Source organism: Microtus pennsylvanicus, chromosome 10, assembly GCF_037038515.1.
Source record: "Microtus pennsylvanicus isolate mMicPen1 chromosome 10, mMicPen1.hap1, whole genome shotgun sequence".
Lineage (NCBI taxonomy): Eukaryota > Metazoa > Chordata > Mammalia > Rodentia > Cricetidae > Microtus > Microtus pennsylvanicus.
Window position 1 is genome coordinate 23,174,252 of NC_134588.1, and position 14,849 is coordinate 23,189,100.

Below are 14,849 nucleotides of genomic sequence, written 5' to 3' on the forward strand. Positions count from 1 at the left end.
GGGATGTTCGTACACAAAATGTCTTTCTCCATTTTTTAAAATGTAAAGCTTACTATCCTGAGGATTAGCTTGAAGATGTATTGTGTTTGATGCCTAATTGGCTCCCTACTACTATTGAGAATAGATGTTTGGTCCCTGCCCTGTGGGGAGCCAGGTGTGAAATGATGGATAGGAAGGAGGCAGAAGGAAGGAGTTTAAAATTTGTCTGGTTTTGAGTTACACTATAGGTTCTGAGTTACACTATAAGCTTTATAGGCTCAAGCACAGACTACAGCTAGTGCTTCTGTGAGCTCTCTGATGGTGTGACTAATGATCTGACTATTTTGCTAACTACCTTTATTGAAGTCGGCCTTCTTTCTTTCCTTCCGGGCTCATTGCCTTACCCAAAACCCAGTGAATAGCTTTCATTACTAAAACTGGTGGTGTGTTCTTCATGTTTACTGAAAAGGCTCAGCAGTTGAAAGATGAAAGCAATATAAACTCTGACTCTTTGGACTATTCAAACATTTTTGTTAGTGAGGTTGAACCTTTCTAATTTCAACTAATAGAAGTTGCTGAATGGTTTGGTCTGTCCACTTACCGCAACAATAATAAAATACTGAAGAAACGTACTTTATTTTGCTATGAAAAAGTCACCTTCAAAGTTCCGTATAATGTTCATTTAATACAAAAATTTGCTGATTTAAAGAAAATGCCAGTCCACAGAGGGGTTTAGTAACTTTTCCCAGTGTGTGTCTGGAGGAATCAATACTTTTCCCCTGAATCATCTTTGATTTCCTCGTTTAGCAAATTCTGAGGTTTAGGTGTATGAATTAAGAAGCAATTTTTCTGTTTGAGTGTGAAATTTAATAAAATCTTTCTTATTGTATATTTAGCGGCCCCTGCAGTCATTTGGACAGACAGGAAAAAGGTCTAAGGTATAGTAACTAACTATTTGGTGTGCTGGCATGCGAAGGCCTTCCTTCATGCTTGATGAATTCTTGTTTTCATACAGCACTACATTCAGTTTAGTTTTTTTTTCATCTTTTGTTTGGGGCAGAAAGCTTCTTTTGTTTTATTTGGGTTTTTTTGTCTTGCCTAGTTGCTTTTGTGCATTGCTTTTAATTATCCTTGGTGGGGTTTTTGTTGTTGTTCTTTTTTTTAACTATAGAGGAAAAAGTGCTTTCTCACCATTTGTTGAATTTGAAATTGGAATTATTCTCGTTCTTGCTATTGCTATAATTTTTAAGACCAGTTGTTTATATTCACTTTCAGGGGTTTTAGTGCTATTTAATGATATATCTAACTTACACATTTCATCTACTTTTCATTCATGGCGGAAACTAAAAAGAAATTTAGACACTCTAAGGGGCTTTTGAATATGCCCTAATTCATGAAATGTAGTGTTAATTTTAAATACTTCTCTTTAGTCAAGCTCAAAGTTAAAGCTAGTTCGGAGCCTTGCAGTATGTGAAGAATCTCCACCACCCCCTGCAGCAGAGATTTCACAGGAGACCCAGGTAAACAACAATAAAGCAAAACAAAAATTATCTGGAGCCATTTTTTGATATAGGTCAATAAAAGTTGAGTGTGAATATATTCTTTCATTTCTAGTAAATGAAACTGATTTGATAATACTTGTTAATGAGAATCCAGATGAGTTAAGAAAATTCTTTAGTTCAGTGTGAGACTTACAGTAGACATTCTTCTTTTGGGAAACCCTTTGAGATTATATGATTATCTAGGAATGTGACTTTTAAGAAAGCTAGAGGGCGGTGGTGGTGCACACCTTTAATCCTAGCACTTTGGAGGCAGAGGCAGGCGGATCTGTGTGAGAAGGAGGCCAGCCTGGTCTACAAGAGCAAGTTCCAGGACAGCCAGGACTACATAGAAAGATTCTATCTTGAAATAAAGGAGGAGAAAGTTATAAGTTATTATTCAAAAGTATTCAGTAGTAAAGTACTTTCAGTGGTTATAATTATGATATAATTCCCCTTTCAATTTTGGGCTTGGGTGAGGAATTTGTTGTGTTATTGTTGCTTCTTTGGGAACTACCCTGACTTCTGCTTACTAATTTGGTTAGCTTGAGTACACAGTAAAGCCAGTATCCACTTTGTATGGGTCTTTAGTAGTTGTCTAATACTTTTCTGTTTGTTCTTATAAAACATAAGGTAGTGAGATTTAAGCAAACTACTGAGTTTGAAACCTATACTCTTTTTAATATTTTGATTTTTTTTAATATTAATCATAACTGCAGATGGGCTTTGAATAGTACTTTCAGCTTCGCTGATGATTATCAATGTGATAACTAGGGCTACCAGAGAATGGCTTCTATTTCATAAGAGGGTTTTAAGCAACTTAAAATTAAGTTTCTAAAGAAGCAAGACAACTGGTACTTATTTAAGAAACCAGGTGAATTTTTTTTTTAAAGAGAAGGTCATGACATACTGTACATCTTTTTTAAAATATGAAATGCCATGCAGGAGGAGTGGGATACACCTTTAATTCAAGCACCCTGGAGGCAGAAGCAGGTGGATCTTTTTGAGTAGGCTGCCCTGGTCTATATAGCAAGTTCCAGACCACCCAGGGATAAACAGTGAGTCCTGTCTCCAATTTAAAAAAAAAAAAACACAACACTTTTGCCTTTAAAAAAAAATGCTTTTGAAGCAAATGTCAGTTGTACAGTTGTTGATTCAAGCAAACCTTTTCTGCTTTCCCATGGCTTAAGCAATGGTCCTGAAGAAATAATGAAGATGCCTAATAAGCTAGTTTTGACATGCTTATACTGTGTCTTACGTTTACAAATTATTGTTATTATTATTATTATTATTATTTGGATTTTCGAGACAGGGTTTCTCTGTACTTTTCGGTGCCTGTCCTGGAACTAGCTCTTGTAGACCAGTCTGGCCTCGAGATCCGCCTGCCTCTGCCTCCCAAGTGCTAGGATTAAAGGCGTGTGCCACCACCGCCTGGCACGTTTACAAATTATTATATTTTATTTCTAAGATGCAAGAAAGGGGAAATTTTAAATAATTTGTAGGTAATAATAAACTTTAAAAAAAATTTGGTAGTTCAGATATTCAGAATTCATTTGATTTTTTTTTTTTTTTTACACAATGTAGTTGTTTTATATGAAGCATTCCATGGCTGATTGTTAGTAAAGCTAGTGAGTTATGGCATAATCTGGAAAGAAAAAAAAAAACAATAAAATTGTTCTTTGGAATAGCAGTTTTTAAAAGTTCTCTTATGGACTGGAAAAATAGCTCATCATTTAAGAGCACTGGCTGCTTTTCCAGGGAGGGGACCCATATTTGATTCCCAGTACCTACATGCAGCAAGCACATCTGTAACTCCAGTTCCAAGGGATCTGATACCTCTTCTGGTTTCCATGGCACCAGGCATGTATGTGGTACAGAGATGCACATCTAAAACACTCATACACTTAGAAATAAGTTAAACAAAGAAAAAAAAAATTTTTTTTTTTGAATTTTTGAGACAGGGTTTCTCTGTAGCTTTTTGGTTCCTGTCCTAGAACTAGCTCTTGTAGACCAGGCTGGCCTCGAACTCACAGAGATCCGCCTGTCTCTGCCTCCCCAGTGCTGGGATTAAAGGCGTGCGCCACCACTGCCCGGCAACAAAAATATTAAAGGAATTTCTTCTTTGCTGTTTTTTGTTTGGTTTGGTTTTGCTTTTTGCTGTTTTTTTTTTTTCAAGACAGGGTTTCCCTGTAGCTTTTGGAGCATGCCTTGGCACTCACTTTGAAGATCAATATGTGCTGGTCTCAGACTCAAGAGATCCACCTACCTCTACCTCCCGAGTGCTGGGATTAAAGTTGTGTGCCACCACTGCTCAGGTTGGAATTTTTTTTTAAGATTTATTTATTTATTATATACACAGTATTCAGCCTCCATGTATGCCTGCAGGCCAGAAGAGGGAACCAGTCTCATTACAGATGGATGTGAGCCACCAAATGGCTGCTGGGAATTAAACTCAGGACTTCCGGAAGAGCAGTCAGTGCTCTTAACCTCTGAGCCATCTCTCCAGCCCCCAGAAATTTCTTTTATAAGTTAGAAATGTATACCTTCTGAGAAAAACCATTGTAATCTTGGTTTTTTTTTTTTTTCGAGACAGGATTTCTCTGTGGCTTTGGAGCCTGTCCTGGAACTAGCTCTGTAGACCAGGCTGGTCTCGAACTCACAGAGATCCGCCTGTGAGATCCGCCTGCCTCTGCCTCCCAAGTGCTGGGATTAAAGGCGTGCGCCACCATCGCCTGGCCCTGTAATCTTGGTTTTTAATTTTCCATTTATTTTATGTTATGTGAAAAATGTTGGGGGCAGTGGGGATTGTCTTATACTACAGAAACCTACATAGTGAAAATTCTTTTGAAAAATATTTACTAGGATATGTGTCAGCTATTAGTATGTATATTGGTCATAGATAGTGTATTTTCAAAAGAGTTATACCATCTGTATAAGATGTTATTCAGAATTCAGTTATTCCACTTATTATGTTGTTTCTCAGTTTCTCTTAAACATAATCATTTTTGTTTGGATAATAATGCCTTTTGTCTCTCTGAATAAAAGATACTTTTTTAAAGTAGAAACCTTTTATTCATGCCTTAAATTGACTAAAATGCGCCTGAAAAGGAACTAGAAGATAAGTGTTCTGCTCTCTGTTCTCCTCCTTGATACAGTTTTCAACAATTTTTCCCATGGTGTAGTAATTTTTGATGATTTAATATGGCATAAAACTCGTAAAAAAAAAAGTTGAGAAACAATTACAAGAGAGATGTCACTTGTGTGATGAGAGTTTGTAATAGAAAAATGACCTTAATCACAGATGTTATAAATGTCATAGTAAAGAATAAGGTGATTGCAGTTTCTTGTGTACATGTTCCCATTATTTATAGTTAGAAGAGTTTACATTGCAACTCAGCATTCCAAAAGGGTTTTCTTTATTCATGCACTGAAAACAGAGTCAGCTGATGACAAGACACCAGCCTTCTCTACTAGAATTGCAAAATATAGTTTAACTTGATTAAGTAATTTAATATCTATAAACAGATATCTATGATTCAGAGAAAATAATTTAGAAGTGAAATCTGCTAGTCACTAGAAGCACATTTTAGTGAGGGTTTAAGAATTCAGTGTGGAGTCTTTTTCCCCTACATACATTTTACTGGACTATCCACCTGAGTAGTAAGAAGCTTCAAAGAAAAGCACTCCTAAATGTTCTCTTACAATATAATTCTATAACCATTTATAAATATCTGAAAAGTATGGTAAGAATAGAAACAGAAAAAGGCTTAAAAAATAAATCAAAGTCACAGTATGTACAACATCCTGTGTTTGGAAAGCAAGTTCTCATCATCCTCGTAGGAACTTGCAGTGGGTAGTGTTTGCTGTGTGTTCTGAGTATGATTGTGCCACTGAGCAGATCCCCAGGCCCTGAAATTGGAATACAGATGGAATGGAAGAAAAAACAAAAGAGAAGAAAACTTTAGCAAATTATGTTACTTAATATATGTATAATTCTGTACACATAACAAGTTCTAGTAACAGCCGTTTTGAAAATAATTTTATGTGTGGTGGAAAGAAGTTTAAAAGAAATTCTCTGGCAGTAAGTTTGAGAATCCTGATGTTTGTATACTCTGTATTGCTGACCACTTCTGCCACTACTGCCCAGAAAGGTTAAGTAATGTACAACAGTATAATTTAGTCTAAGAATGGGCCACACTTTTATCTTTTGTTGATATGGCCTGGAGTTTATTGTATATTTCTTGTAATTTTGCCTGAATAAACATAGCTCAACGTAATCTTTGCCTTTCAGGGTATGTAAGTTAATTTCCTAGTAATCTCTGCTGGCTCTAAAATTGCTTTAATGACATTATTTTCAACATAAGTATTCTCCATTTTGATTTGAGATGGTATTACTACTTTATAGTTCTTACATATCAGGAAGAAACAATGTTATTTGATATCTTTCTAAAACAGCTGTGTGATAATTAAAGGAGGCACAGTGATACATAAACCTCAAGTGAGAAAACAGGTACCACAATTTTGAAAACTTTTCTGCTTACATTTTTCTCTTTCAAGAGAAAGAATGGAGTGTGCTTATATGGGATACTCAAAAAACTAAACCTGGGCTAGGGATGTAGCTCAGTTTGTAAAGTGCTTGTAGCATTCACAAAACCCTGGATTCCATCCCTAGCACCATATGAATTAGATGTAGTTTGCACACTTGTAATCCCAGCACTTGGGAGCTGGAGGCAAAAAAATGAGACATTCAGGGTCATTCTCGTCTATATAGCAAACCCGAAGTGAGCCTAGCATGCATTAGATACCATCTCAAAAAGAAGCTGAATTTTCTTAATTATTTTCCTGATACCAACATATTTCTGTTGTCATGGTTGATAATTGTGAGCATCTCCACTGGAACAATAATAGGTCAAGAAGACCTGAGTTCTGACCTCTAGGGTGTTTGTAAATAAATGTACTAAAACTGTAATGGTAAACATTTCTTTTCTCCAAAACAATTATAAAGGTCTGCTTTAATTGATACCTTCAGATGAACATATTAGGTGTAGTTTTGGTATTGTGCACCACCATCCCTGACTGAACAAACTGTTTTAACCTTTTTCTCAAGACATTTTTTAAGTGTCTTTTTTTTTGTTTGTTTGTTTTGAGGTGGGGTTTCACAGTGTTGACCAAGCTGGCCTTGAATTCACAGTATTCATAGATTTGCCTATCTCTGCCTGTGAGTGCTGATATTAAAGGCCTGTACCACCTTTTTCTTCTCCTTTTTGTCCTTCATACAGTTTTGAGTTAACTCGGGAAATACCAATAATTATTTTGAATTAGTTTTTATAATTTCATGGAGTAACTAATTTTTTCTTCCAACAGGAAAAAATTCAAATCCAGTTAACACAATCATTTGAAAAAGAGGAAAAGCCCTCAAAAGATGAAACAGATAAAGAAAAAGCCAGTGATAAGTTGCCCAAAAAAATGTTATCAAGAGGTTAGTAATTTATTTTTTTTTTAGTTTTTAAATAAAAGTTTAGTTTCATTATTAATAATTCTTTGCCCCTTGAATAATGTGTCACATAAATATATTGAAAATGCCATAACTGACTGGAGAAATAAAGTCATATTTAGTCATCTGGTTTATCGTGGTTATGTATAATATTAAGATTCTCCAGGCAAAAATTATAACATAAATCTCAGTTACTAAAGAATATAGTCATCAAAGTCAGTTCAAGTCTCACTCATATTCAAATGCCAGAATCATAGTTTGTGTTATATTATTCATTACAAGAAATCGGTATTATATTAAGAATATTGTTGAAAACCCCAGAATATTTGTCTTCGTAAAAAGTTTTGAGGATTTTCATTATTGAATACAAGAGTTCAATAAAAATGTTAAGCTTATAAATTCTGTCATGTTGACCATTATTACCAGGACATTCCATTTATGGGGATAAATACACATGAGTATTTGTAAAATATTTTTAAAGCAAACCTTTGGCACTGAATTTCAAGAATCTTGAATAAATAATGTTAGAACTAAAAATTTTTCCAAAGTACTGTTTCTGCTCATATACATTCAGATGAATTGAACTCTTTAAATTTGCTACAATAGAAATACTTATCAAAATCATTCTTTTTTTTTTCATCTAAGAAAACATGTTTGAACATGAGAATATGATGAGTACATGAGGATCATTAAGGAAATCAGGATAAGTTTAGTCTGACATTAAATTTAAGAATGTGTATGTACATTTGTACATGCAGTTAGATTAACCCATGTCTTGAAAAATGCATGCAAGTTGAAAAATAGTAAGCATCTGCCTTCTTCATAAATTTCCTTTTCTTACTTTGTCATTTTTTTTTCTCTTTTTCTTGGGGCATCTCATTTTATTTAAGATAGATAGAATATATAAAAGGGAAAGGGATTTGTGTTCAAACAACTTTATGCTGGTTTTTGTGTTGTTTTTTAGATTCCAGTCAAGAATACACTGATTCAACTGGCATAGATCTACATGAATTTTTAGTGAATACATTAAAAAACAATCCCAGGTAAAAATTAAACTTATAAGATTTACATTGTTTCTAGTACCATAATCTCGCTATATATGTTTTCATTATTGAATTTGAGTTTTAAGGTAAGATTATAGCTATATGCATTATAACAAAAACACTTTAGTTTCTTAGGACTAAGATGTTGTTCTTCTAAATGCAGATATATAAATATCTTTGCATTATGCATGTTATAATAATATGCAGATCATTCCTATTCTTTAGGAATTTCTAGAAGTACAGGTCACCAATATATTTAGACTCTGAATTGGGATTAAGAGAGAGATTTATTCATGCGTGTCTTTCCATAATATCCTCCATCCACGTAAGAACTCTATAACTTATTATGTGTAAATCTTGTTCTTTCTTGCTTAGTTTATAAACTTCCAATCAAAAGCCTTTTACACTGTTCATTTGAGTCAATACTTAAATTGTGAAATCTATTTTGCCTAACGTAGAAGGTGATTGATTACTTTTAAATTTCTGGCAGGGACCTTTAAAGACCCACAAAAAGGCTATATATACACAGTGCACTTCAGCAGCACTTTCATGGGGAAAATGTACCAAGGCTGAGAACCTTTCCTCCAGTTATTAGCTTCACAATGTGGTAGTCACATAACCATGGAATAAAGATGAGACTGTCAGTAGGAAGGAGCAGCTGGGAGGTGATGTGAGTAGTGTCTTTAGTGTCTCTGGGACTTTGTTCAATTGTGCTCCAGCATGATTGTTGACTATTGCTCTCATTCAAATTTGCTATGTCTACTACTCACTTAATTTTCAGTTTTGTACTTAGCCTCTGAAGGAGATCTACCACAACCAAAGATGGTCTCCTTTGCTATGAATTTGAAAGAAAACAAGGAAGGCTATAAAGGAAAGATTGAATGGAGGAAAGGGAAGGAGGAAATGATGTAATTATATTACTATCAAAAAAATAAATTTTTTTTTAAATATTTATTTATTTATTTATTTACTATGTATACAGCTAGCCAGAAGAGGGTACCAGATCTCATTACAGATGGTTGTGAGCCACCATGTGGTTGCTGGGAATCGAACTCAGGACCTTTGGAAGAGCAGGCAATGCTCTTAACCACTGAGCCATCTCTCCAGCCCCCCAAAAAAATAATTTTTAAAGAATGGTCTTATGGGATTGTGCAGGGGGGTTCACACCTTTAATCCCAGTATGAGGTAGAGACAGGGGGATGTCTGAGTTCAAGGCCAACCTGGTCTACAAGAGCTAGTTCCAGGCCAGCCAGGACTTTTATAGAGAGAAACTCTATGTCTTGAAAAACCAAACGGGGGGCGGGGGGGGGGGGGAGAAAGAAAGAAAGAAAGAAAGAAAGAAAGAAAGAAAGAAAGAAAGAAGAAAAGAAAAGAGGTCTTATTTCAATGATGAGACCTGAAGGACTATAGGTCTGAAGTGATCAAGAAATTTTGTGAAGGAGGTTGCTTCGGCTGCTATAAAAAACAAAGGGAGGGGTTAGGGAATGGCTCAGCTGTTAAGAGCACTTGCTCCTCTTCCAGAGGACCCAAGTTCGGTTCCCAGTACCCACCCTCATCAGGCAGCTCACAACTGCCTGTAATGTAACTCTTGCTTCTAGGGATCTGACATCCTCTTCTGACCTCCATGGGCACCCACATTTATGATATATACACAATCATACACACATACATATATAATAAAATAAAAATCTTAAGCAGGGCATTGTCATTGACATACACTTGTTTGTTTGGTTTTGTTCTTCTATACATAGGATTTTTCCTTGCAGTCCTGGCCATCTGAAACTCAACTCTGTAGAGTAGGCTGACCTTGAACTCAAAGATCCAACTGCCTCTGCTCCCTGGATGCTGAAATTAAAGGCGTGTGTTACCTCTGCATGTTCAACACTTTAAGACTGAAGAAGGAGGATTACTGAAAGTTACAGGGCTACAAAATATCCTGTCTCAAAATATAAAATGAAACACAAACAAACAGCAAAGGACCCAACCTGTGGTTTTTTGTGTGTTGTTGTTGTTTGTTTGCTTGTTTGTATGTCCCAGTAGGCCATCAGGGGTGTTTAAAGAGACCTGTGAACATAATAGTGATCAATGAAAACTGTCCTCCTTGAATGCCAGTTATGTGAATTGCTGAAGAATTACTTAGTATGGCATGCTAACTTGAGTAATTGCCATATTTTAAACAGAATAATACCATATAATGAGATTGGTTTTCTTTTTTTAAGAACTTTGGGGGGGGGGGCATTTAGAGAGATTTCTCTGTCACAAAATATCATAAAGAAAGAAAGTGGCTAGAAATCAGCAAATAGAGAGGTACTACCAGGCTTGCTAGTACAGTTCTGGAGGTCTCAGCTACCCTGGAGACTGAGATCCATAGACCATAAGTTCAAAGCTATCTGGGAAGCCTTAAAATCTCAATATAAAGAAAAAAGGGGCTGGGAGTATAACTCAGTTTTAGAATACTTGACTAATATATATAAGGCCCAAGTTTCAATGCCTAGTATGAGGTTAGAGACAGGGAAGCAAGTTTGAAAGATACTCAAAAAATAACCATGTTAGTAATTGATTATTTGAATATGGAATGCTACTGAGACTAGCAGGTAGGTTCCTGACAGAGCTAATAGCCAGTCTCACGACTGAGTTACGAGGCAGGCAAGAATAGGACAGGATGGACAATTTAAAGGCTCCAGTTATCAAGGCCATGAGTCAACATTGAGTTACAGATTGTGAAGTCCTCAGTAAAGATAAAGCTTAATTGGGGGTGAGTTTACCAAGGGGTAAACAGATGATAAGGACAGAATTTTCTTAAAATGCTAAGTTTAAAGGGTAGACATGAAGGGAAGGACTTGATCTCAAAAACTGACAGAAGAATCCTGAGGGTATTTGGTTTAGGTGTCAGCCAGAGTGTTATAGAAATAATCTGCCTTCCCAGTGAGAAATCACTTAGAGACGAATAAAGGAAACCTCTTTACTGAAAAAGCTGTCTGGCTGTGGCTAATGCCCAAAGAAGTTGGCCTTGAATAGAAGCTTTTGCTAACTTATATACGGTTAGACTAATGCATTTACATATACTGTCATCCTTACATCTCTTAGGTCTCGACCCCAGGTTACACTTTAAACAGCTTAAACCGAGACAGGAGATTCCATGTCTGGCCACTAGATTTACACAGCACAGATAATGCCAGAATTATGTTTTAAGTACACCAGTGTTGTTCTTTTAAAATAGTTATTACCTGGGGTCAACTTACCCATCTGGCAGAATTTTGCTTTTCTCAAGAAGAGAAATGGGGCCTTTATGGCAGGACAGGACTTAACAGTGGCATCCTTGTGCTGCCCCCTTGAGCTTCCTGTTAGATCAGTAGTTCTCAACCTTTCTGATGTTGCAGCCTTTTAATACAGATCTTCATGTTGTGGTGACAACTATTTTCGTTGCTACTAAATAAATGTAATTTTGCTACCATTATCGTTCATAATGTAAATATCTGATATGTGGTATCTGATATGTGACATCTGTGAAGGAATCATTCTACCCCAAAGGGGTTGCAACCCACAGGTTGAAAGCCATTGTTAGAAGTATGCATGCTCTTTGAGGACTGGAGCATCTCCATCCTGCCATTGTAAATTTTGCTTATCTAACAGACTACTTACCTTTGGGATGTTTGGAGGGATGGCTAGCTACATTTTACTTTGTGTGAGTTAATGTCTCCTAAGTAAATTTATTGGTACATCCTTTATTATGTTAATTATATTATTTTTAGTTTCTTCTACATCAAGAGAACAGTTTCACAGAAGATAAAACAACAAAGAGCCAAATAGATGTACCCAAAGTATCCCATTGGAATAGGAAATTAGAAAGCTACTGACTACTTCAGCATGTTTTTCTTGAGGAACTGAGTGGTTCCAGGAATAAATGAGAAAATAGGAGATTCTTAGCTAGTCTGAGTAAGATCCAAATGGGTAAAACTTTCCTCTTAGTCTTTATCAAGTACAACCAAACAAAACCCAGCAAGCGACATTTTCTGTTCTGTGATTCTGTTTCTGTTTACAAATATAATAGCTTTTTAATTATCTTCTTGTCCTTTATAATGTGTGACTTAATGCTTTTAGTATATCCACAGGTATTTGTTGCTGTAAAAGAAAGTTTTGAGAGCTTTTTGTTGACATCTTTTTATAAAAACAACCGTTAGCTGTCAATGTGCTTTCTGGACCTATGTTTTTTCCTCCTCTGGACCATCATTTTAATCATCTTACCAAATACATGGGTCTGTAGCACAATTAATGAAAACCCAGAGACAAATATTGGGGTTCAACCTGAAGCCCAGAAAAGCAAAGCAGTCAGCTACTAGCTCTTACTTTTACCTCAGTCCCAAAATGGTGATCCTGCCTCCAGGAATTCTCAGAATGGAACCTGTTTTATATTCCTCTCTAGTGCTGGGATTAAAGGCATTCACCACTATACCCAGTTTCTATGGCAAACTAATGTGGCTACTGGGATTAAAGGTGTCTGCCACCACAGCCTGGTCTGTATCGCTGATCAGTGCAACTGTTTTACTTTCTGATCTTCATGGCAAGCTTTATTTTATTAACATACAAATGAAATATCACTACAGTGGTCTTCATTTAGTACTTTGTCCATTGCTCACCCATTGCAGCTTTATCAGTGTGTTATTTCTTCTGTGTATGTAGTTCTATTTAAGCTAACAAATGGGTGAATAATTCATTTAATGCCTGGTATATAAATTATTACTAATGTCATTGTGTTGTAGGGATTTAATTTTTTGCTAAATCACTGAACTCTCAAGCAGATGATTATTACTTGATACACAATTAAGTACAGATGATTTTTACTAAAGGTTTCAGGATTTGGTATGTCCTAGAGAATTCTACTAGATGCCAAATATATTTGTCCAATTATTACATTTATTAATACATTTGTTTATTCATTTTGAGTGCGTGTATGTGGGTGGGTGTGCCTTCCATTGTGACTATGTATAGGTCACAGGACAACTTTTCCAAGTATGTGCTCTGCCTCCACCACAGGGATCCGACCAGGTCATTCGACTTGTCAGCAAGCTCTTTCACCTACTGAGCTATTTCACTAGCACTATACTTTTAGATTGAACAGTGGGCCTCATGCGTACTAAGCTGACTTATAGCCCCAACCTTTTGATTTTGTTCCTTTATATCGTTAAATCTTTGTTTTAATTCTCAGATTATTAAACTTAATTTGAAATCGTAAATAATGAAATATTTAGAATTTCTGTTTGCAAGAAATATTTTCTATGTGTTTGACAGAGTTACATATACTGACATAATCTTACACCTTGTTGGTTTTATAGCTTAAGTTTAATTTTTTTATTTTATTTCATGTGCATTGGTGTTTTGCCTGCATTTATTTCTACATGGAGTCCGACCTCCTGGAACTGGAGTTACAATTGTGAGCCGCCATGTGGGTGCTGGGAATTGAACCTGGGTCCTGTGGAAGAGCAACCTGTCTGTCTGTCTTTCTTTCTTTCTTTTGGGGTTTTTCAAGGCAGAGTTTGTCTGTAACTTGCAAGCCTGCCCTGGAACTTGCTCCATAGACCAGGCTGGCCTTGAACTCACAGAGATCCATCTGTGCTGTGATTAAAGGCACGCGCCACCACTGCCTGGCCAAGCAGCCAATATTCTTAACTACTGAACCAGCCCCCAATATTTGAATTTAATAGGTAGAAAAGTGTTACAAGTAGCTATATTGTGTAAAATAGTGGAGGAAGAAGCAAGACCATGGATTAATCGTGGTAATTTTTTTAATTAATATTTTTTAAATAATTTAGGCTTGCTCATATTTAGCTATGTGTTTTTGTAAAATACACCTAAAAATTACTTTGATTGGAGTAATGTTACATCACTGTTACAAGCCCCTCTGCACTGCATCAAGCCTGGGCATAGTATCCCATCATAGGGAATAGGTTCCAAAAAGCCAGCTCATGTAACAGGGATAAATCCTGGTCCCTCTTCCAGGGGCCCCTCAAACAGACTAAGCTACACAGCTGTCAACACATGCAGAAGGCCTACTTTGGCCCCATGCAGGCTCCCCAGCTGTCAGTCCACAGTCCATGAACTCCCAGCTCGGGTCAGCCGTCTCTGTGTTTCCCTGTCTTGATCTTGACCCCCTCCTCCCAATTCATATTATCCCTCCTCCTCCTCCTCTTCAACTGGACTTCAGCAGCCCGGACCAGTGCTTAACTGTGGATCTCTGAATCTGCTTCCATCTGTAAATGGATGAAGGTTCTGTTGACAGACAGCTGGGACTGCTGAAAACCCACATATTATTGCTCCTTTATTTAAGTAGTTTTATGTCATTTTGATTGAAATCCTTGATTTTATGTGTTTAATGATAGCATATATTAGTTCATTTTTTTAGCTTATGTCTATTATTAAAATATTTATAACCTTGCTTATAGATGTGAAAACTTAGGATCTTAGACTACCACAGTGATTAAAAAGTCAAGTGTGTAGACTTAAGATCTTAGGAAACTTACTGCTCCTTATGTTTCTAGTACATTCTACTAACAATGGGGAAAATTATTTAAAATGATTAGGTATGATAATGATAGAAAAATCGCCTGCAATCAGTAGGTTACAGTTTTAGGTAAGAAACACCTGACTTTCTATCGTGGCTGATAGAATCACATTCAACACAAAGAACATTTGAAATATCTTTCATCAGCGATTTATATCCTATACAGAAAACCAATTTAAGTGCACTGCTCTCTGTGAATTCTATTAAATAAAGTGCTGCTTCATAGTTTCTTATTC

General features: G+C 36.2%; 1 protein-coding gene across 8 annotated transcripts in view; it reads left to right on the top strand.

Moving 5' to 3' along the window:
- R3hdm1 (R3H domain containing 1) overlaps positions 1 to 14,849 on the top strand; it is a 97,833-nt gene that overhangs the window by 9,940 nt on the left and 73,044 nt on the right. For 5 of the 8 annotated variants that reach the window (XM_075987801.1, XM_075987799.1, XM_075987804.1 and 2 more), the window contains exons 3-6: positions 876 to 917; positions 1,410 to 1,499; positions 6,882 to 6,996; positions 7,976 to 8,054. In XM_075987801.1, the coding sequence (XP_075843916.1) occupies positions 876 to 917; positions 1,410 to 1,499; positions 6,882 to 6,996; positions 7,976 to 8,054 (326 nt within the window). The remainder of the gene's footprint in view (positions 1 to 875; positions 918 to 1,409; positions 1,500 to 6,881; positions 6,997 to 7,975; positions 8,055 to 14,849) is intronic. The other 3 variants (XM_075987802.1, XM_075987808.1, XM_075987806.1) reach the window with 1 other exon arrangement.